At 41.5% G+C, this 24,103-nt stretch overlaps 2 protein-coding genes across 2 annotated transcripts in view; both read right to left on the minus strand.

Annotated features, from left to right (window-relative positions):
• Positions 1-1,189: 1,189 nt before the first annotated feature.
• Positions 1,190-12,691, minus strand: mrpl3 (mitochondrial ribosomal protein L3). The gene is made up of 10 exons (XM_053862770.1): positions 12,484-12,691; positions 12,096-12,277; positions 11,723-11,814; positions 6,930-7,028; positions 5,073-5,172; positions 4,907-4,967; positions 3,130-3,241; positions 2,971-3,048; positions 2,801-2,878; positions 1,190-1,379 (listed from the first exon to the last, which is right to left on the minus strand). The coding sequence occupies exons 1-10, from the start codon at positions 12,555-12,557 to the stop codon at positions 1,230-1,232; spliced, it is 1,026 nt and encodes a 341-aa protein (XP_053718745.1). The 5' UTR covers positions 12,558-12,691; the 3' UTR covers positions 1,190-1,229.
• A 928-nt stretch (positions 12,692-13,619) lies between these two features.
• The window catches only part of cpne4b (copine IVb), a 40,920-nt gene continuing 30,436 nt past the window's right edge, over positions 13,620-24,103 (minus strand). Inside the window, exons 14-16 of the mRNA XM_053862094.1 lie at positions 21,516-21,649; positions 20,352-20,588; positions 13,620-15,628 (exon numbers count right to left, since the gene is read on the minus strand). Of these exons, the coding sequence (XP_053718069.1) occupies positions 15,497-15,628; positions 20,352-20,588; positions 21,516-21,649 (503 nt within the window). The 3' untranslated portion in view covers positions 13,620-15,496. The remainder of the gene's footprint in view (positions 15,629-20,351; positions 20,589-21,515; positions 21,650-24,103) is intronic.

Genomic DNA, 24,103 nt, shown 5'->3' on the forward strand with positions numbered 1-24,103 from the left:
ATGTTGTGTTTGACAGTGAATTGTTCCAGTTCCAGTTGGCAGCTCATTGAATACTTGATAACGCAGCCCCTCAAAACACACTCATCGCTGCAGTTGGAGGAGAGAAATATATGAGAAGTCAACAAACCACTGCCACCATGACGTGTCCGTGGGACACATTAACCCTTCGTGTGCGTCGGTGGAAAGACCCACCCTGACTCGAGTTAATGTGTAGGTCTCTCGGAAGTCAAAAACAAGCAGGAGCTCATCTCCTCTTTCTGCTCGGCTGCTCTAACAGGCAGTGAACACCCCGCCGCCCTCCACCCCCCCCAGATGATGTGCAGTCTCCACTGAACAGGACTTTCAAACGATATCATTACCATTTCAAAGAGCCTGCTGCTGTCTCACAGACCTACGAGCCGTGATTTGATGGAGGACATTATCTTAAATATCTAGTTTCTCACTTGAAGAATTCTCATCAACAGCAAACTAGTGTGATGTTGGTTTTATGTGCTTGAAGCCTTTTATTTCCTCCATGAAGGGAGAGACATCAGTGGTGCCGTTCTCCTGTGAGGCATCGCTGCTTCAAACAAAAGTCTGCTGTCAATTATACTGCAGAAGCTGAGGCCAGGCCAGCAGGCCGAACGTTCACTCTTTAGAGGGCATGAGTCTCATTTCAGGGACCCACATGATGCTGTAGGGAGCCCCCAGCTTAACGCTGGCTCATTTAAATACTGCTGAACACAAACAGGCACAGACTTAAGCACCCAGCGGTCGCTGCTGCAACATTAATGTGCTCATTTATCCGCTTATGCACAAATGTCAACCTTTGTCAGCATCCATCCCTTCCCCTCCTCCTTGTTACTCACCCATCACACCTTCGGCTGCTCAGTACAGCACCCGCCCACCCTCCGTCGCTTCGCCCCTGTCTGCATTCACATCACTGCAACTGGCTGCTACCGTTTACAGCTCAGCTAACTGCCTCCCTTCTGTGATGACTCCTGCATAGATATTACACATTTCTGCATCTTTGCTTCACTGTCTTCACTCTCTCTTTCCCCTGCTCGGGGATCCTGTAGTGACATCACCATCGTGCCTACAGTTACCATGGTTTCAAAGAGAGGGGGTCTAGTGAGTATTTGGATCAAACAGACAGGCTTGTCGCTGTTGTATAACACAAGAAATATGTCTCCACACAATCAAAGCACTTCCTTTTTATTACAACATCTGCAGCATTTCCATGGGTGGTTTTAAGCCAAAGTCAATGATGGATCTGTGTGAACAAACATATCCTCGTCGTACAAGTCCTCATCAAGGTCGCCTTCCTCTTCAGTGAAGAAGGTGGGGAAGGGCGGATTAAGAAGGGTGGTCAAGCGGGTTGGCAGTGATGTGTCCCTCACCTGAAATGCACAGCGCAAGAGTTCCTCTAATTTAATGATGGTGGTGTTAACAATGTTTCACACACGGATATCACGGCTATCAAATCGGATGTTTCCCAGGCTTTTCTAACTGAGCTTGAAGTAGTGCATTGTCTTGTTTTTTTTCTTTACTGTTGGGTGGTTGGTGCGGCGTATTCTTCGCCTTTTCCTCCCTAATTTGTCACATCAGTTGAGACTATTTGCAAGCATTATCCTGTGATTTCTGTTGGACGAACTGAAGGGCGTCGCATTAGAGATGACATATTTATTACTGTAATTTCCAGACTATAAGCCACTACTCGTGGCGTGAGCCCTGCAGCTTAAACAACAGGGCTTTTATTTACCATTAAAGCACTGAAAATGCACCGTTTTCGCCCACGGATCCACAGTTCCGTCAACGGAGTCGATCTCCTGGGGGTCTGGAATCGAGAGACAGCCGCTGAGACCGGCAGTGGTGTTGGAACTTTGGGCACGCAGGCGAAAACATTGCATTTTGAGGGCTTTAATGTGACTAAAAGAAGTGAGACACTGCCTCGAGACAAAGTGCGTTCCGCTTAGAAGTCCGACGTGAACACAAGCGAGTCAGGTTTTGGCCGTGGACTTGATCCCGGCTGGAGAGCTGCACCTTGTCTATCGTGAGAAGAGCGTGAATAATTCAAGACGCTCCATATTACGCAGCTTCTTTCCGCTATTTTCTCACTCTCGATGACTGGCCTCATATTCCAAACTAGTTTCGAAAAGCATTTTTAAGCCGGTGCACTACTGACCTGTCTACAATGCAGACAGCACCACTGAACCTGCGGCTTATAGACCGCTGAAGCTTATGTATGTGAACAAGACCTATTTTCCTTCTTAAATGTAGTGGGTGTAGCTAATATTCCAGTGCACTCCCTAGTCTGGAAACTACGGTAATCACAATAACTAAAGATGCCCATATATGAATGAACTGTTTGGAAATGGCTCCCCTCTTCAAGTTGAATGTTGTGTGAGTGATTCTCTATCACATTGGAGCTAATGGAGTTCAGTCCGGGGATGTTTCCGTGAAATTGCTGAGCAGTTGAAAATCTGCGCACATTTGTATTCATTATCACTAAATAAATTAATATCTAGCGCGCACATATACACACACAGCACGACGTGCTGACTCTGGAGATGGATGTTGTGAATCTCACAAACATCATTAATGCTCACCTTCCTTTACAGCAAAAGGCCACAGACACACACAGACACACACACACACTGCTGATCCAAGCACTGTGTCAATGAAGACGGATGGCGCTGTCCTCATGTGAGATGACAGTCTACAGGTGCAAGGTCATTGGGTTCATGGCACGACAGTAAACCCACTGGGTTTGACCTTCAGCACCTGCACTAAGTGTGCGCACGTGTACCGTTCCTTTTACCTTCACTAAGCAGTTCCTGTGGCCGGGGACGGAGCCGTTCACGTAAAGCACGTTGTGTTTGGTATTGACCCGCCAGATCTGGACGTGGAAGCAGATCAGAGAATATTGAGCTGAAAACGCCGCCAAGGATAAACAAGTTCAAAACCCAATGTGTGTGAGAGTGTGAGTACCTTCAGTCCTACGGCTGTGTCGTACTTATTGCCCATCCTTCCGGGCATCTTCTTGCCCTTGAAAACTTTGGCAGGATCCTGGAGCACACACAGGGATGTTTCAGAACAAAGCAGGGACATTTGACTTCACTGGCACTTCACTGTGTGTATTTGTCTTACCCCTCCAGGCCCAGAAGCTCCTGGTCTCCTATGTGTTTTGGTTTGTCCGTGACTCGCTGGTTGGCCACTGAAGCCCCATCTTTTCATAACTCCTTGAAAGCCTTTGCCAATTCTACAAGCACACACACATTTGTAGGTCAAAACATTTGTCTACACTGATAAACACTCCTTCATTAATATCCCAATGAACTGGTTTCCACTATTTACCTGTGATAACACCAAACAAATGACTGCACCTATGGATTCTGGTGTTCCAGCATTTCCGCTACATGGAATCGAGCATGGTGCTCTGCCACGCCTTCAGAAAAATGGTCTCTTTTTAAAGAAACCACACATGATCCAACGTATTTAAATGAAGTTGAAACATTGAAACAAACGCAAGATGCGTCATGGAGGTGGACATGAACATGGCGGTTTTAAGCGTCTTTGTAACAGGAAAACCCCAAAAGAAACATCATTGCCCTTTGCTAGCAGAACTCAAGTTGCTGCAGACTGTGGAGAGATTTACTTCTTGTGATTAAAAACTAGCATTTTTATCATCACAAATTCAGCATTTGTCCAAACTTTCCCTTCTGCTTCAAAGTTCCTCTAATGCTTCTTAAGAGGCTGCATTCCCTTCTGTTTTTCTGCCACAATTTCAAAAATCCTGGCCTCGATGTGGCATAACTTCGCAACTTTCAGAGGTTACAGAGCAAGTCAGCTACACTATCAGGGTTCTCCGCAGGTGATTCAGCCCCTACACTGGGAGTTCACCCACCTCAGGGGTCAAAATCCCAGCATAAGGGGTCCCTTCCCTAACTGAAGCGCTGGGGAGAACCCAGACAATTGACATGTCTGCAAGCTCAGACTGAGCTCTTTTACTCATAAAAACAATGTAACTATGGTGAAGCAGCTGCACACACCTCTGCTTCCATCACGGAAACAATAGATTTGATCGAGTTGAAAGAGCTGTGATGATTCTCAACAAATATTCATGCAGTGTTTGCTGTGCCTCCGACATTTTAGAATTTGGAAATGGGTCTCCTGGCTCCACAATGAAAGCTTGACACCATTAAGTTTCCAGCTGTGTTGCATAAACACAACTATGAATAAAAGATTAAAGTGATTTCTGTCGTGTATATATACAAAAGAAAATGAGCCGTCATTACTACCTTTAACAGCAGATATTTCTGTGTCACCAAGTGGCATTGTCACCCAGGTAATCCCAGACTATATCCTCCCAACAATGCTTCCATGCAGTTGTTTGAAAAGGTGAACAGTAATGAGCCATTTAAGTGAAACTGCAATTCAACATGAAAAATACATTTCCAGATCCCAGGCGGCGTATGAGTAATGATATTCCTAACATGTTTCACACCAGGATTAAGCTAAGACTTTAAGAATCAAAGGGGCATTTGGGGATTAGAAAACCTTCTTCAGGAGCAAAGAGACACATTTGAGGATTAAGATAAACATGAGGATTGAAACGAAAATGCATTTCAGGGTGTGTGAATGCTCTTTTGAGGACCCAGTTTCACACATTTCAGTGATAGTCCTTTCAGGCTTTCAGGAGTATTATAACAACAACTCTACACACCGCAATAACTTGATAGAGTTATTGTAGATAAGCAAAAGTTTGATCAGCCCCGCGCCTCAAAACAGTCTCAGAATCCCATCCATGGCAAAAGCAGCTCCATCTTCACAGTAAGATGCTGATACAGAGTCAGTGCCAGAAGCAGCATGAGAAGCCAATAAGACGACGTGGACGGGAGGAGATAATTGGCAGAGAAGGGCTTACGTTTTGGCGGTGACGTCCACATACTGGCCTGGACGGAAATGGGCTGCGTACAAGGGAGTTCCTGGCGGCACAACAAACAATTATGGATGTAGCAAACATGCTGAGGCAGACAGGAGACGGTACCAAGGACATTTTTAACCGGTCAATCTGCGGTGCTCGGGGATACCTGGCTTGATGACTGCATTCTCTGAAACGCTAAAGGTGGTGATTTTCTGCTTTGGAGGAACCCCAGCGTTCCTGAAGAGCTCCAGTCTCATTTCAGATTTCTGCCAATCAACCACAGAAAACACAAAGGAGGAGAACAATAAGCCGTAAATAAGACTGACATTTTTGAATTTACAGCAGCCAAACAGCAGACACAGACTCTCATCCTTGGCAGGGAGTCTGACATTTGCATTTGCTCGACCTGCTCATATCTCGGCCCCTCTAGCCGACGTTCCCCTTCTGTCGGCTGAAGATCAGGCTGCCAGAGCTCTGAGCGTACACAGATTCCCTGTGAGTGAAGCGTGACGAGGGTGTGTGAACAGGATACCCGGCGCCTGACGAGTGAAAGGGACTCCATCCAGATTGTTCAGTTGGAGAGGGAGAAAATCATTAAGGAAGGACTGAAAATATCTTGTTTTGGAGTCGGGTTATCTATATTTTCATCAGTCAATGTGCAGTTATGAGTCCACTTCTCATGACTTGGTTTCAAATATGAAAGCCAGGCAGAAGATATACTGAGCTTATTATCGAATGAAGTTGTTTGCGTCTAACTTAATCATAATCATAGCCTTAAAACTAATATCTTCTTGCTTAATATTCCACAGAGGTTTTTGTTTATGATCAGCGGATGGAAATCATTTCCCCACCAGAGGCTCATTTTGAGAGAAATGTCTGAGACGCAGCCTCCCGGAAAGGAGCTCAACACTAACCACTGAAGGATATATGCTTGGTTTCCATTAAGCCACACATTCCGACTCAACTTTTGGGTGATGATAGAGATGCAGAGCAATAATTGCACATCAGTCGGGTGTGTGTAATAGCAGTAACTTCCCAGCTCGGGATCAATAAAGTTAATCTCTCTATACGTCAGTGATGAGTTGGATGTGAGGACAGAGTAACATTTTGTGGAAGAAAGCATGGCTGAGAATTTTAAGAAACATAACTCTCAAGTCTTCAAGTCAGGCCTCAAGTTCAGTTCACACTTTAAACAGGCGCATCACTGCGAAGCTGGGAAACACACAAGGCTGAATTACATTCCTTCCACACTGTGCATCTGTTCCTCGCTGCCTCTTTTAACCCCTTGAGAGGCCATCTGTTTTCTACTGTGATTAATTACTCCCGTTTAATACTTTTTTAGATTAGTGTGTTTACTCTGGTGTCGCTTTCCTAGACGTCCATGACATCAGGGAATGTTTTCATATCCAACAGTACCGAGAGCCTATCTTAACAAAACCGTGACTGACAGAGGTGTTGATAAGTTGTGAGCCACTGTTTAACCAAAACCACCATTTTGGTGAACACATTTTCATTCAGAGAGACTGCTACTGCTCCCGAAAATGTGTCTCAAGTGACCTTGTTGATTCTGGATAGGTATGTGGTCACAGGACCTTCACGCACAAGCAGAAAGTCCCATGCTCCAGTGAAACTCTCTTGAGCATAAGATGTGGTAATAAAGATGCGATAAATGCATGATACATATCAAGTCGGAGTCAGATTAACATGGAAAAATAAACTCAATAATTATCATTTAAGAGACAATGACTGAGCTGATGATTAAAATTTGACAAGTCTGACAGATGCGTGGCTCAATCTATTGTCTGACCCAGAATCTCAGCAACAATGAATATCATTATTGAGAGTTCTGTGTGATAAAGTGAAAACAATAGCTGTTCAACAGCTGTTCTGTCCCCTTTGTATTGGCACCGATTGAATTAAAAAAAAAATCTGGTGGTTTGGAGATCCCAGCTATACAAGAGGCAAAACACTGGGTGATCAACAAGTGTGAGACATAAAATACAATAAAAAAAAAACCTCTTACTTGGAATGGTGAGCAATTTTTTCCACCAACAACAAGAGCTGGACATCGTCCATTATACTGCTCTTTAGGCAGGTATTTGAGCACATGGCAGTCCTGCACCTGAGAAAGAAAGAACAGATGTTTTAAAAATAAATTTAAGACGTTTTTAAAACATTTAAGCTTTGTTCATTCACAGGGGTCACAGTGAGGCGAGGGCACCCTGGCGGGGTCACCAGGCCGAGCACACGAGACAACCACACACAAATTAAACTCACCAAATCTCTATTTTCGTGCGTGCGTGCGTGTAGCACAGACACGATACATTCATTTTCCTTCCGCTATGACAGGGGTGTCTTGGGGGTCACATAAGACAGATGGTGACATCATTCTGTGTTTCAGTACGATAACTCATGTATGCAGAGATATGGCAGACAGACACACTTCAACACAACGACAGCTCAGCGAGCAAACACACAATGGATGCCACACAAATGAGAATTATTTAATTGCATGCTCAATCTTCAGCCCTTGCAGATGATCTTCGTCGGGTCACTGACACCTATTTTTAAGACCTGGTGGAAGTTCATTTCAAGTGTGCAATTCTAGGGTTTATGCCACACGTGATGATAAAATAAAGTGTAAACATCGACGCAACTGGATAACGCCGTGCATCATGGAGGTGGACATGAACAAATGGTTTCCGGCATGTTTTTCACCGAAAATCCCAAAAGCAGAAACATCAGAATGACTGAAGTCCATTGCTTGCGGCCACTCAGACAATATAAGAGAAGGGCCGGGTGAGGATGGCCACAGACAGGAAAGACATTTAATTCTCATGATTAAAAACTAGCGTTTTTCATCACCAATTCAGGAAACGTCATCATATTAAAATGGAGAGGTAAAATAATAAGAACAAGATCAACTAAAATTTTTTGGAGCTGACTGGTGTATGTATACCTGGAATATGTGCTGGAATATTGCAGTACATGATGGTGGAGTGTTTTTTTTATCAGCAGGCTGATTAATATCAAATATGTCATAGGCCACATATTGATCAAGAGTTTGATGTGGGCCACAAGCCTCAGGTTTGACATGCCTGAGTTGTACTAAAAATGGTGAATCGCTCTGTTGTTTACTTCCCATGTTCGGTTTCTGTGTTGTGTTTCTAGCCTTCTAGTCATCTTCAACTCAAGATGACTATTTTTGCTTAAGGATAGAGCTCCTTATGTGATACATCTGGTTTATTTACATCACTAATCCCAAGCTTTTAATTAGTTTGGACAAACTTTTTAGCATCATCACTGTCACATCTTTACCAATTAAGAGTTCCTTATGCCTAAAACGGTGCAGCTGGGAGTAACAATCTCCCTTTACGATCAAATATACAGCAGTAGCTCCTAAAAATGTGTAATAAAAAGAACAACTTATACATAAAGTTTCTTCACCATTTATAAAAAAACAAGAGTGTGATGAGACATATTCGTAATATTGGTTATATGGTAGCCAGTAGTTATTAAAGTTTTAATAACATTGCACATCTTCAAGAAAGTCACGAAATAACTTATCAAAATGCTTCCTATTGCTTTTTCATTCTGACAAGGCTGTGTCAAAAACTTGAACAATTTGCAGTATTTACTGTACTCAAATACATTAATATTAATCTTGCATTCAACAGCTCAATATTGAGAGCATTTGCTTGAGCAATAAATTGGCTAAATTGTGGATCTGGCTAATAATTTTGACAGTCAGGGATAGAGGTACAGAATGTTGGCACTTTAAAATAAATATCGGCATTAAGGCATGAATCACACTGCCTTTTGTAGAGATGTGTGAGCTAAATGCAGTGCAATCGCAAAATAATTTTCATAAATATGCGCAAGATGAATTTCTTTAAAGCACTGGGTGTAAAAATCCATCACCTTGAAAGAGTGAATTCATTCTCTTGGAGAGAAGCGGTGAATAAACATGACAGGTGAACCAGGTGAGTACAGAACTCTGTTTGGCCTTGGATTTGCTGCTGAGTTAAATCGGCTAGAATAGAAGTAAGAACGGTCGATTTTTCATACAGTTTCATGCCGCACGTCAAACTCCACTCAATGGAAACATTAGCTGATGAGATTCAGAGACCTGGAATGCTTTCCTTTTCACGCAAACCAACACGTGACACACCAGTGCATGGCAGCATTTTCACATCAAAGTCAGCAGCGAACTTACATTATTAAAAAATATTTCTCATTCTAGGGTCAGATGAAATATGAAAGACTGCTCCGTTGAGATGCTAATCTTTGGGATTATTTGCATTTCAGGGATCAATCCATATCTTTTTGGCAGGGGGAGAATCTTTCCTTTTGTAAAAACATCTCAGCAACTCATTGCTTCTGTTCTCAGCCACTCATTGAGAGAGAAGTAATGGCCTGGTCAGCTTGTGCACCTGTGTTGGTGACTGAAACAGCACATCAGATTCAAGATGTGAGGAAGTGTTCTTCTAGTTGGAATATGGGAACGATGGATTGATTCATAGCCCTATGATCCAACCACATCAATCTGTGTTCCGCAGGTTGGCCTGCTGATCAGCATGTGTCCCACTGAAATAGTTTTAAAATGTAACCAAGCAATTGTATAGATATTAGAAAATGCATTGCATGTGATGAATCGTTTGGTGTAATTATTCTACAAAATCATAAAGTCCATGATACAGTTAACTGCACCGTTTTTTATCACAGCCCGTGTGAGTTACAAAAAGAGGAATTGCCTTGAATAAACAAATAAACAAGTGTAAGGAAAGCTCATTTAATGAACAATAATTTTAATTTTAATATAATTAATTGTAAAAATAATTAATTTAATTATCAATCTATGAGTAATTTCGGACGTGACTGATAAAAGTTATTGATTCTACCTGAGTTGATTCAACATTCTTGTGGAGTTAAGACTCTGTGAAACTCAAACACAGCAGTTCTGACCGAGGTTCATAATAGACAACATTTTGGATCGCAACTACAAGTGCAGTTATGAATATGAAATGAAAACTACTCAACAGTCCAGACAGTACCACTTGCCAACTTGTCAACAAGACATAAAGTCAAGACCAAGAATTAGTGGGGGTCCAAGGAGGGGGACAGGGACCATGTCACAGGGACACAGAAGTACTTGTCATATAAAAATATATATTTCTTTCTTACTTTGTTCGCCTGCAATTAGGGATGGGCGATATGGACAAAAAAAACATGGCTATAATTTCATATTATATTATTATGTTGTAATTTCGGCAATAACAATAATTATCACGATACAGTAAATACATTTTCATTGTATTCCATATGTTGGACACGCCATAGTCTCTCTTGAAGCTGTTTCATGATGAAACTTATTTGTGGCGTTTGTCTCCAACATCACTATTTGTTTATGTTTAAATATAAGAGTTAACTAAGCGTAGAGATGACAAATTCAGTCTTTCACATCTCTGTTAGAACCTGCTCGTGTCTGACTTCTCTGCCAGCTTTATTTGAGGGTTAAATTGAGCCGTCTGTCTGCTGTATCTCATGTCTCTTAACAGGTGACTTTAACTATGGACCAGTCTGAACACATTTCCTAGATACTATTGAAGAAATATTAGAAATAATGTGAATAAATGATAATTTAGTCATATTCACAATTCACACACCTAAAATTGTTGTTTTTCATTGCCTTATTGAAGATTTCACTAATACTTACTAATACTCGTTTTAGAATTTGTTGATGGTCCCTAACTGATGCCGCGTCGTAGCATTAGCGCTGCCTGTGAGAGTGTGCCCGCGATCATTGAACCCTAATGGGGACGCGGAAGAGGACGCCGCAGGCAATACCGGAGCGGAGGTCAGTCCAATATCCAACTATTTTTATCACGGTGTTTCGCCGAGGCGCCAGCGCAGTGGGAGACTTGCGTGTGTTGATGTGAACCAAGGCAGATGACCGCGTCAGAGAACCTATGAGGACCACTCCATCTAATAAAATAAACACAGATCCAGAGACTCAGAGTCGATCAATGTCATTATCAAAGCTTCCCTGTATTAAAAATAAGTTACAATCGTGAACCAAAGTCCACCACACTCTCCACAACTGTCACACGCCGGTGTCGGCTGTCAAACTCCATTGCGCTGGAGAGAGCGGAGTGCCCTTCACAGTCTCGTAAATGTTCATGTATGCAGGTCCAATGCCGTAAGCGTTTATTGAATTTATGGTGAGATGCAGAATTGTCATTGTGGAGATTGTTTTTGGCGGTATATCGTGTACGAGAAGTCATTGCCCATCCCTACCTGCAATAAGAATGAGTGGTGATGCACCACGGCACCAATCTTTGAAAAGATTTTCTGAAATATTTTGATTGAAATGTGATACAATGTCAAGATCACACGTTAAATAATATGTTGAGGGACACACACACGCACACACAACAGGAAAGTAAAGCTAACAGTGGATTAGATTATTGTGAAATTTAGAGCACTCCTTTTCCCTTCTCACCTATGACGTAATGAAGCGCACATTAGGTGGTGGTTTAACAAAACAAGACTTAATTGCTCGCAATGGGAGGTTTAAAGACTCTTGGTTAATGCTGCTTTAAATTAGAACTTCATTAAACCGTGCAACGAAGTTCCAAAGTTAAAGAGGATGTTTCACAGGACGTAAACAGTGATTATGTCATAATGATGGGTTTAAACCAGTGTGCTACATTTCAGGCCAATACTGAGTAGACCTGGCAGTGAGAACCTCCAGATATACAGACACTTGTCACTTCAAACACAACAAGTAAACAAGTGAAGCTGAACTTTTCTTACCTGCAACAAAGTGACTACATGCCTCTCTCCTGTTTTTGACCAGAGGGGAGCCATTCCCAACTTCACAGCTACCAACCCAACCCGTCGACTCCCTAATAGAGATGCAAAATCAGAGCAAAAAGGATCAATAAAATACAAAATGAAATTGGATAAACTCAGTCAGGCAGGCAGGACTGTTTTGTTTGTTCATTTGTCTTGCACACTGGATGATATCGATGTCTGATCTCTATCAAGCTCTTTTTCAATTTCTGTTTTCTCACCGTTAAGGATGGGGAAAAAATTATGAGCTTTTCAGGCATTAGCGCGAAGAAAGTATGTCACATTATTATGATTGTTATGTCATGCTGTGTGAAGAGGTCTGGATGACAACTACCTTCTGCCCAACTGTGTCGCTGCCAGGGTTCATCCTTCAGTGGGTTGAGTTTATCTTCAGTTTGTTTTCTGAATTCCGCAGCAATCTCCGTCCTCATGAATGTCTGGTTGTCTTCTGTGAGGTTTTCTTCAAACCATGTTGTGGTCTTCAGTGTTCTGATACATCCAACTGTCTGTGCAGGGCTACAAGACCAATGAAAAAACATCAACATGAACAATGTGTCACTTATATTGGACAAACACTGCTGCTAGGTCTATTCGGTGGGTTAGAACGGAGTACAAACTCACTTTCAAATAGTGCTTTCGTACAATAATGTTTAGAGCAATAAAACATGTTATTTAAGTAACTTGAGATGTTGCAAACGGACAGGAAAGTATGTAGCGTTCACCTTGTGGTCGCTCCTGCTCGGACTGTGATCACACCAGAGCACCGGTGAAGAAGTCGAAAGCTCCACGATGCCATTATAGCACACGGACAGACAGTTATATATCGGTATCGTCTTGTAAGAACCTGCGAAAAACTCAGAAGAAAGTGTGGTCGCTTAGAAGACCCATAACCATGCTGCGGTGAACAGCTCCAAATGTCACCCTGAGCTCTTCCGGTACGTCAACGTAAACAGTTCCGTCAAACTGAGCTGACGAGTAGAAGGTTCCGCATTCCCAGGAGTCCATCCAGCTTCAGAAATCTACTGTAAAAAAATAAAAATAAAAATAAAAATAAAAATAAAAATAAAAATAAAAATAAAAATAAAAATAAAAATAAAAATAAAAATAAAATAATAAATAAATCAATAAGTAAATAAATAAATAAAAATAAAAATGATTCCACACAGAGGTTCTAGACATTGACTTAGACTTAGACTTTCTTTATTGCCATTGCACATAAACATATCACTATATGATGGAACAAAATGTCGGTCTGAGGCCTCCGGTTTCCTAAAACAGAACTACATGTCCAAAAATAAATAAATAGATAGATAAATAATAATAATAGATACATACTAGTCCAGAAGATGTACAAATAAACAAATAATAACAAATAAATAATAAACAAATAATAATAATAAATAAATCCTGATACCAATGGAAAGTCTGTTTCATCCATCCATCCATGTTTGTTCAGTTTTACATTTAATATCATCGAGAGGTTTAAATGTGAAGCCACTTGCATCTCCATCCTGTTTTAATCTTAACCTTTCTCTTGCTCTGCAGCCTCTGCCCGTGTGTGTATGTGTGGACATGGACAGGAGTAAATTGAAAGGGGAGATTGTGGCAGTGAGTATCCATGGACCAGAGCTGTTGTTTGTGTGGGCTGTTCATGAAAACCATGGAGATATGAATTAGCTCTGCATGAACAAACAATATGCAACAACAGAAACAGTAAAGCAGTAAATCCACATAAAACTCCACATAAAAGTAATACCTTTGTGAAAATAATGAATTCTCAAAGGTAATGTAGTGATTTTACAAATAACACTGGAAGACAATAAAAAAAATGCAACCACGCAGTGAGAAATCCCAAAATGTCTTTATTATAATTGACATGCAGATTACAAGGAGGAATAAAACAACCGTTTCATCGTACTGACAAGAGTCTATCCTACCACAACTATCTTTCCAGAAAATCTTTACAATGTAAGAAGAGTATTAAGAAATTATTACAATTGTTTGTTTATTCATCATGGAAAAAAAGTCAAATAAATTGGTAGAAAACAACAAATTCAACCACCCTGTTGCGCAGATGACAGAGATACTTTATTTTGTAGCTAGCAAGCGGCTGAAAAATGGGACTATCAAATATAACATAACCATGCTAGGGTTTAGTCTTGGAGAGAAAAAGCAGAAAACACAAAAGTCCTTTCATGAACACAGAATTAATTTGTACATTCTGTGCTAAAGGACTCCAAAAGAAAAAAAAAAGCCTCTACTGTAAAAATTCATAAACTGCCCATGTCTCGATGTGGTAAGAGTTGAACCTCTGCAGCAGCCCTGCTAAGAATGTGCTTTAAAAACATACTTCAACATGGTGCCTTCAATGACACCAATGGCTGTTGGACATTTGTGTGCTATTTGTTATGCAGTATACTGTTTAGCAAGTTATAATTCGTGCTGATAGGTGGCATTTTGTACATGAGTTTGGAACTATTGTTGACTTGTTATGAGCGATGATTTCATTCAAAATTTGATAAGGCGAAAGCGCTTCGGGATGTGTTTGGTCATTTTTATTATTAGTTCCAGGCACAGTTATTTATTTCAAGACCTTAAATTCATCATCTCTTTGTTAGCCATGATTAAACAACAATGTTCTGCTCTCAAATGAGCTTTTTTATCAATTTTGGATGGGAAATTAAACACAGCAATTTCACTTTTTGTCGCTCTGAAGACAAGGCTTTAGGCACACGGGTTGGTCAAACAATCTTGACATTTAATAGAAACAGTGAACACCTTATTGTTATTTCAGACCAGAGAACTGGGGAAAAACAAACGTCAAAGTCAAACTGAACTTTCTTGAACTTCATTCACAGGCATGTTTATAAGGGGATAAAAATTCAAAGTACTTTAGATGGTCTCAGATGAAACAGCATCGCTGGTGAGTATGTCATCAAGAAAAACACTTTAGCCCCAAAGATTTCTGTGTATAATGCACATATCGGATCAGTCCACAGCATGTTAAGTTCAGGGTATCAAAATGTAATACATCAAAACAATAAGCAGATCACTGGCTTGAGAGAACTGAACGCAATATACAAAGCAAACATCAAACTGTAGAGCTGATTTGTTTGGAAATTGGCCATCAAAAGTATGAAAAACTCCTTCTGGAAAATGAAAAGTCATGATCATCGCGACGGTAAAATATCTTGACTCTACTTGCCACTCAGCAGAACCTGTTCACGGTTGGTTAACAGTCTGAATGCTCTCCTTATTCCTTAAAACTGAAAAGAAACCCAACACACACAAAACCTGGTAAAAGCGTCAAGCAAGCCTAACCAATAAAAGCAGTAACTCTGATTTAAAGAAAAAAAGTTGGGTGTCCAATTTGAATTTGTCCTTGAGATTTTCAGAAAGACTATGATTTGAGGAGCACATTCTAAGGTTCTCGAGGTTATACAGTCCAGCATACTCATATTCCATGTACTTGCTAGTTATCTAAATAAGGTAAGAGTGTCATTTCCTCGGGTTGGCTATGAGTCTGCATGCTTCATCGGGAGACTGCTCTTAGTTTCTATAAACGAGTTTCAAATATACATTAGAGAGTAATAATTCCCAAATATTGCCTTTGTGGCCAAGCATGCAATAGTCATCGACAGTTCAAATAGTTTCACCAGAACAAGCTAATCCTCTCAGCTAGACTACTGTATGCATGACTGAGTGTCTTCTTGTGTCAAGGTTCCGATCCTTTTGTCAGGGGCTGAAGGTTCTTGTGGACTCAAAGTCCGACATGCACTTGGGTTTGATGCCTTTTGCGTTGTAGTAATCCACCACTTGGTTGGGAACCTCTGCCAAAACACTCTTAGCCAGTGCAGCCGGGGACGCCTGCAAACAAAAACAAACCATGAGGGGAAGCTTGCGCACACACTCACACACGCCACTGCTGACGCACGAGTGGGAGAGATGTAGAATCTGCTGAAGCAAACGCCAGCTGTGTCGCCTGATACTAGAAAAAGCCACTATACACAGCACGTTTCCATTACACAGCTAAAGCTTCTAGTTTTCATTTATTTCATTTAACTGTTTTTGTATTTATAGCACATGAATTGAGTTAAAATATAAACACTAATCACACATTTAAGCATAAGTTAAAGCAGTCCTTCTCCAATAGTGGGGCGGGCCACCGTGGGAGCGATGCCAGAAGACCCGCACGTGACCTCGGGGAACATGCTTTTTTGCCGTACTAGAATAAAATAAATATAACATGCACATCCAGTTTTTTTTTTATTTCAGGCAAATTGATGCACTTTAAGTCTTTTCTGTTAAAAACAAAAATGATGTTCATATAGTTATTTTGTATTGGAACTTTCTTTTTTCTTTTCTTTAATGTTAACAAGGATACAATGTTATGCAGAGGTGTACTCATGATCATTTTGTAGATGATTTACAGAGGCAGCGGAGAGTTGGGTGGGGGGCGCGAAACGTTTACTTCTTCCTGGTTGCAACAGAAAATAATAAATAGATAAATAAAGAAGCACTGACTTAAAGGAAGACTATATCAACGCAGGACTGGCCAGTAATAGATGCTTCATGCAAACATTTCTTTACAACAACAACCCACCACAACAGACACTGTCAAGAACATTCTTTAGAATAAAGAAAAACATGCTAAAATCATAACATTGCACGCATTAATGGCCATGCTTCTGTTGATCAAATCTTCCTTTAAGTTACATTTAAAACAGATCCAAAATAGTTTTTAAAATTTTTCATTAATTGCAACTTAACTCAGCCTTAGATTAGTGCGATTAATTGAGATTAAAAATTGTTACCTACTGACAGCACTAAATTATAGCTGTATAACATCTTAATTTAAGAAATGAAATGCCGCTATTCAATTTGTATGAATTATTATTTTCTATAAACAGTGTGATTATTATTATTAGCATTATGTCAATATAATTAATCAGCCACAAGTCATTTTATTTGTCGCCAATCTAAAACAGTTACATTTTGAGAAATCTCTTCCGGAATGCTGTGAATGGAAAAGTGCCAAAGAAGCTAAAGTGAGGAGAAAAAAAAGTCTGGAATAATGAGCTTTGTGCTGCAGGCCTCTAATAGACAGTGATGGATGCATCCAGTAGACTTCAGAAGGAGCTAATTCCACATGACTTCCTAAAACACAGAATGAAATCAATAAAACCACTTCCATGATCCAAGTCTGGTGTTGGTAAGTGTCACAGAATTGGCGGTTTTCCTGAGAGTTAAAACTGACAACCCTAAAACAATGTTGAATGAACCATAACAGTTTTTTTTTTATTTTTATTGTTGTTTATTATCTTTCTTCTGCCGCATGATTTTCATTTCATTAGTTGTGTTTTATTAAGTCTTTATTAAGTAATTTAACTTTATTTTATTTTCAGGGTGGAAGCATTTAGATGCTGAATAAATTTAGTTTTGTTGATGGAGCCTAAATGAAGACAACACTTCCCAACTCATCTTCTAAAACAATAGAGCAGGGAACTCCTCGCCCCACTCTCCTATCGACCTGCCCTTCCTCTGTCCTGCGCTGTCACACTGTTGCCCCGTCCGCCTAATCCTTTCTGAAAAGAAACGACAGAGCAGAAAATCACCTCACCACCTCTGTCACACCCCCTTTGTGTTTTGCCATGTTCTCCGGTGGACCTTCCATTTCAGAACCATCTCCCACCTTTTACATCCTTACCCTTTCCAAAACACTCACTTCCTTCTCTTGCTTAACCGGATTTTAATTTGTTGATTTCCTCACGTGTCACCGGCCAAAGTCACCATATCAGAAATGTCACCAGACAACACACACACAACACACACACACACACAGGGCTGATGAGTTCTGACGGGCACAGCGAGCGTGTAATGACCGCCCTCGCACTGGTCACTCCACAAACCCACAATCTTGCAGATCAAATAAAAGAACAAACTGCTTCATGAAATTCAATTTCATATGTTGTCTCAGAAAACTGCAGACAGTTTTCCATCAATCTGCTCTAAACCTTACAATTCCACCAGATGCGTAAAAATAACACCAGTTCCAAACATGGATTTGGATTTAATCAAACTTCTGTGTGTGAAACGGGTCAACGCACAAACATTCCGATGACTGGGGCTGAGAATTGCCTTTTTATGAGTTTGGAATTGCTGCTGAAAAATTCCCAGGAGATTAGAAGCACCCAGAGCTCCATTAATCAAAGGTTAAGGGAAATCCGCGATGATAACGGGGCAGCGTGATGCGCACAGATGGCAGCTGATGTCGTGCTTATATGGGGACACAAATTGAATCCCACTGGGCCGATTGATTCGATAGCAATAATCTGTTTTGTAGTTTAGAGGTGCTGATATCTCTTCCCACTTTTTAGTCCGTGACCTAACCAGCGCAACCACCGGAAGAAGAAGAAGCACACAAGCAATGCATGGGTTAAGGCAGAGGAGGCTGGCTTGCTATGGCAACCCCTGATGGGAAATGCTGGAAGAAGAAGAAGTATTGCTCAAAACAAGTAAGAATAAAAAACTAGGGGTGTCTACAGATAAAAAATGTTAATCTCTATAAATCGTACAAAAGCTCATTCACGAGTTCACTCATGATTTATGGCAAATTAAACACATTTTATCACATTTAAACACATGATCAACACAAGAGTGGACATTATTTCTTTCTCATTCAAGAACCAAATTTAACATACACTGTCAAGAACATTCTTTGGAGGCACTGAAAAGGTTCATGTTCAAAGTATAACATTGTTAACCTTCTTGGCCACTCCTGTGTTGATAACATCCTTAACAATAGATATAGAATAGATATGAAATTTGTCAATAATCTGCCATTAATTGAGATTAAACATTTAAATCCATTGACAGCCCTAAAAACATAAAGCAAAGAGTCAACATTTACCAGAAAAAAAGAAGCCTGAGCACTATTTTATTTAATCCAATCGTGGCAATAAATGTTTTTCTGATTATGATTCTGAATAAGTCACTTCAATGGCTTAGAAGTCTATAATGCTCTTTTTTCTGAATCATAATTTCTCTTCTCACTCTTCTCACATTGCCAAATTGTTGAAGCTCCAATGTTCTCAATGAATCATGCTCGAAGCTACATGATGGCCAATAGCCCTATCATGGCCACCTGCACGCAGTGGCGGTTCTAAGCAGGGGCCAACAGAGAAAGTGCCCGGGTCGGAATTATTTTGGAGGCGGCAGGAGCAACGTGAAGAAAAAAAAATCTGAATTGCTGAGCTTTTTTTTTGTCATTTGCCAGTACAGTGGTGCCAGTACAGCCAGCGCACAGTTAGATGTGACAGTGCGTCACCTCCAGTGCGACTGGAAGTAGGAAGCAGGTGGTGAGGCTGTGTGGAGCCTAGAAACAGGAAACGGGGCTTCATGCAGCACAAAATGTCATATACATGTTATTATGAATACAGAACTACAACTCCTTTATTATGCTGAATAGAAATTAAAATTATTTTATGATTTTTATTTAATAAATTACTATACAGTATTAATATTAATATTCTGTTCATACTACTGTTATTTTTTAGTCATACTTTCTTTTTGCATGTTCTACTTTTTATTTTCAGATTTTATTTTTTCATTTCTGCATCACTTTTTATTTTTGCCTTTAGGGGTGGGCTGCACTCACTGTGGCCACACCGACGAAAAATTTCTAGCTCCGTCCCGGTCAAAGGAATATTTCTATGGAAATTTTGCTGAAAATGAATTTTCGCCAAATCTTTGATTTCACACCGGAATTCGGTTCCATATTTTGGTTTCATAAATTAACATTTAACCCACAATCATTTTCAAAAGCTATACTTCCCTTTTAAAACCAGCAGGTTTTCCAGTCCTCACTTCGACATTGTTTTGGAACTTTTTTGTCACACTCAGCAGTCTTAAAATTACTCTTTAGAGTAATTTCTGAATGAAACTTGACTTCTTCTGTTCTGATTCAGCCATACGTATTTGAGTCTGCGCCCCATCTGCTCCCCACTTCTTCAACAGTGTCATCTTTCTCATTGTACTCGACAAATGAAGCAACTACACATGCATGTATCTTGCAAGCCTCTTCCTCTTTAGCTCTATGAATAAATGCCATCCTTTGGAACCTAAATCCCGACTGCAGCAAAGCAAACCTTTTCTATTGATAATTGTGCTTAATATTGTTGTAGAATTAAGAAACGAATTAACAAAAGATTAAAGTAATGTATAATCTGTGATTTCTGTTTTGCAGGCTCCTTCCTCTGTTACAGTAATTAAGTATATTTATATATAACTATGCGGAAAAACAACTGAAAACTGAAAAGTGAAATATAGCTGTTTCTTAAATATTTTGCTGATTATTTATCTAATATGTTTAAAGAGAAATAAAGAGAAAGAAATCCAGAACAGAAGAGTGAACTGTAAATTCAAGGAGCATGCAGTAATTAAGTGTATTTCGGTATAAACTCCAAGCAATAATAGCATTGCAATCTGCCACAGTCTCCTCAAGTACCTCTCCAGCATTAGTCACAGCGTCTGACAAGAATGTGTTTTTTCAAAATGTGATTCCAGACCCTTAATCCCCAGAGCCACCCACATGCTTGAAGTCCTTGAAGGGGACGAACTGCACGATGTCTCGGAGCACCGGCTCCCCCTTGGGTGAACGCAGGATTCCGTCATCTCCATCCAGAATCTGCATGTCGGTGAAGTCTGCGTTTCCAACCCCGACGATGATGACCGACATGGGAAGGTGCGAGGCGTGCACGATGGCTTCGCGCGTGTCTGCCATGTCGGTGATGACGCCGTCCGTCAGGATCAGCAAGATGAAGTATTCCTGTTGAACGCAATGATTTAATCCTGGTTAAAAATGACCCGGGAAGGAAAGAAGAGGTGTCTGCGGAGACTGATATACATCTGGTTTGCTGACACAGCGTCTCATTCATCTAGCTCCTGTGAATAAAGAGACAAACTTTCAATGCTTAGAGTGAAAAGATACAGTCACCTGACATGAAGAACCCAGTGAAGAAGCTTGTCTCTCTGGAAAAAGAACTGGTTTGACCTTGTGCTTCACAATAATAACAAGTACTAGAGGCGCAGATACTGAAATACAATGATGCCGTGTGTTTAAAACAGAGGGTTTGTTATACTCAATATTATAAAAGAGAAACCTCAAAAACTTCATCTTCTGTCAGTCCTTGATGTACCTCGTGACTTGAGTATATCAAGACGAAGGTCACATTTTTTGCTGCTGCATTCATGTCCATTTTTCAGCTCTTTAAAGGCGAATTTAGTTTGGGGTTATATAATTTTGGTTTTAATGTCTGATGATGTGGTCAAATAAACAGATTTAATCTAACAGGGATCAAGTATAAGAATAATATGTGGCCAGCATAAGTATGCATCCATACAAAAGGCAAAGAGGATTAGAAATAAAGTTTGAGGCAGACAAAGCAGAAAGGATACATGTTCGATAATGTTTTCAAAGTAGCTTCTGGTCCGAAGCTAATTTGAATAAAACTCATTTTAAGCCACTGGAGTGGAAGAAAGCACGCTGAAATATGCGCTCTTAAACGTATGGCTGGAATTAAATTATTATCAATCACTCCCTTAAATGTGCTCTTTTTTTAACACTCCTTTCTTCTCTTGTACTAGTCACCGCTTATCTGTTGCCATTCGTCTTCTGCTTGTGTCTCCTCGTGGCAAACAAAACCCCATTAAACACAAGTTCAGGAACGAAGAAGTTTCTCTCTCGCGCTCTCACCATGGCCTCTTTGGTGTGCATCTCCTCCGAGGCAGATGAGGCCACTTTCTGAATGATGGGGGCGATATTGGTGGGCCCGTAAAGCTGAATTTTCGGGAGGCAATTTTGGTACGCTTCCACCACACCTTGAATACCTGCAACACACACACACACACACACACACACACACACACACACACACACACACACATTTGGTGGATCATTTATCTTGCCACCCTTGCATTATCCTTGACAGGACGAAGTTCGGGTTGTTGGTGAAATATTTGCGGGAATAAATAGGTTTCTGTGGATGTGATCGCCCTCGAAGATGTCGGGGCAGTAAACAACACCAAATGTATTCTGTTACCCTCTTCACTCACACCCAAGATAAAAGGCACACAATCTCAGTTGGAATTCAGAGGAGTGTGAAGAAACAGAAGCACATTACACAACTACAGATAAGTATTTTTTTTCTTTCAATAGCTATGAAGCAGAGTGGATACTAGCGAGTTTACATCAGGATTTAATTTAAAATTGCATATTGAATTCCATGTAGATGCCTACCACCGTGATATTATTGCTTATTTGTAAAGCCAATTCCATAATCCTCAGTGGCCATTCATCTCCAGCCTCTCAAACCCCAAAACACCATCAGCTGTTCAAGATATAACTTAAATCACTGGGTTCATAGTGCCCAGTCCTCACAGACACATAGTTGAGACTCATCACAGTGCATTTCTGTGCGATCATAAAACACGTTTACATGCAAATGTCGCTCCTAAAGTGGAACATATTTACAATTGTCAAGTGAAATTTAGCCCCCAAGTTGCATGTTGACATATAAAGCTTTCGCCTGAATCAAATGTTTCCCAAGGGGCAAGGAATCCGGGGAAGGCATCAGGAATTATTGTGGAGCTGCATATGGAATTTTCTGAAGCTATAGGCTGCCCAGCAAAAATAAAAGAAAAAAAGGGTTGGTGGTGGGGTTAGGTCATCGACTTGCGCTCCTTCAGGTTCAGCTTCTTCAGGTTCAGCTTCTTCATATTCAACTTGTCATTTCAGTTGGTTTGTATGGAGGTAAAATAGGTGCAAAAGTTCCTTTGAGCCATCACATGAAATTTGTACCTTTACAATAAAGCAATTTCTGAAGAAAATGCATGTGAATGCTTGGTAGCGCAGTCATGTGACTGGGTGTAGCGTTTTGGTTACTGAATTTTGGCTATTGGAATTGTTGCCAGGGATTTCAGATACTCAGGATGGATCTCGTCCACCCCTGGGGCCCTACCACCGAGGAGCTTACGAACAACCTCGGTGACTTCGGCCCGGGTGATGAGAGAGTCGCCTGAGTCCTCAGTCCCCGCTTCCTGAATGGAAGACGTGACGGCGGGATTGAGGAGACCCTCGAAGTATTCTTTCCACAACATCACCAGTCAAGGTCAGCAGTCTCCCCCCCGCACTGTAAACAGTACTGGTGAATATGGGGTACGGGGCCCTCTGCTAGGGGCTGTCCGGTCCCTGTGTGACCGGAGCAGGAGCATGGTTCGCATTGCCGGCAGTAAATCAGACCTGGTCCTGGTGCATGTTGGCCTCCGCCAGGGCTGCCCTTTGTCACCGGTTCTGTTCATCACTTTTATGGACAGAATTTCTAGACGTAGCCAGGGGTCGGAGGGGATTCAGTTCGGGAACCACAGAATTTCATCTCTGCTATTTGCGGATGATGTTGTTCTGCTGGCCTCATCGGACCGGGACCTTCAGCATGCGCTGGGGCGGTTTGCAGCCGAGTGTGAAGCGGCCGGGATGGGGATCAACACCTCCAAGTCTGAGGCCATGGTTCTCGACCGGAATAAGGTGGTTTGCTCTCTCCAGGTCGGTGGAGTTTAAGTATCTCGGGGTCTTGTTCTCGAGTGAGGGAAAAGGGGAGCGTGAGATTGATAGACGGGTTGGTGCAGCGGCAGCAGTGATTCGATCGCTGTATCAGACCGTCGTGGTGAAGAGGGAGCTGAGTCACAAGACGAAGCTCTCGATTTACCGATCGATCTACGTTCCCACCCTCACCTATGGTCACGAGCTTTGGGTAGTGACCGAAAGGATGAGATCGCGGATACAAGCGGCTGAGATGACTTTCCTCCGCAGGGTGGCTGGGCGCACCCTTAGAGATAGGGTGAGGAGTTCGGTCATCCGGGAGGAGCTCGGGGTGGAGCCGCTGCTCCTCCACATCGAGAGGAACCAGCTGAGGTGGCTCGGGCATCTGATCCGGATGCCCCCTGGACGCCTCCCTGGGGAGGTGTTCCGGGCATGTCCTACCGGGAGGAGACCCCGGGGAAGACCCAGGACTCGCTGGAGAGATGATGTCTCCGGTCTGGCCTGGGAACGCCTCGGGATCCCCCGGGAGGAGCTGGAGGAGGTTTGTGCGGACCGGGAAGTTTGGGCTTCCCTGCTCCGAATGCTGCCTCCGCGACCCGACCCCGGATAAGCGGTAGAAGAAGGAATTGTTGCCACCGATTTTTTTTATGCTGAACTTTTGCCAGTGATTGATTTTGTTTCATCAAATTTTACGTTTATATAGAATTTATTTAGACGCTGAAGAAAATGGGAGGCAAAACAATCTC

Source organism: Synchiropus splendidus, chromosome 4 (assembly GCF_027744825.2).
Source record: "Synchiropus splendidus isolate RoL2022-P1 chromosome 4, RoL_Sspl_1.0, whole genome shotgun sequence".
Taxonomy (NCBI): Eukaryota; Metazoa; Chordata; class Actinopteri; order Syngnathiformes; family Callionymidae; genus Synchiropus; species Synchiropus splendidus.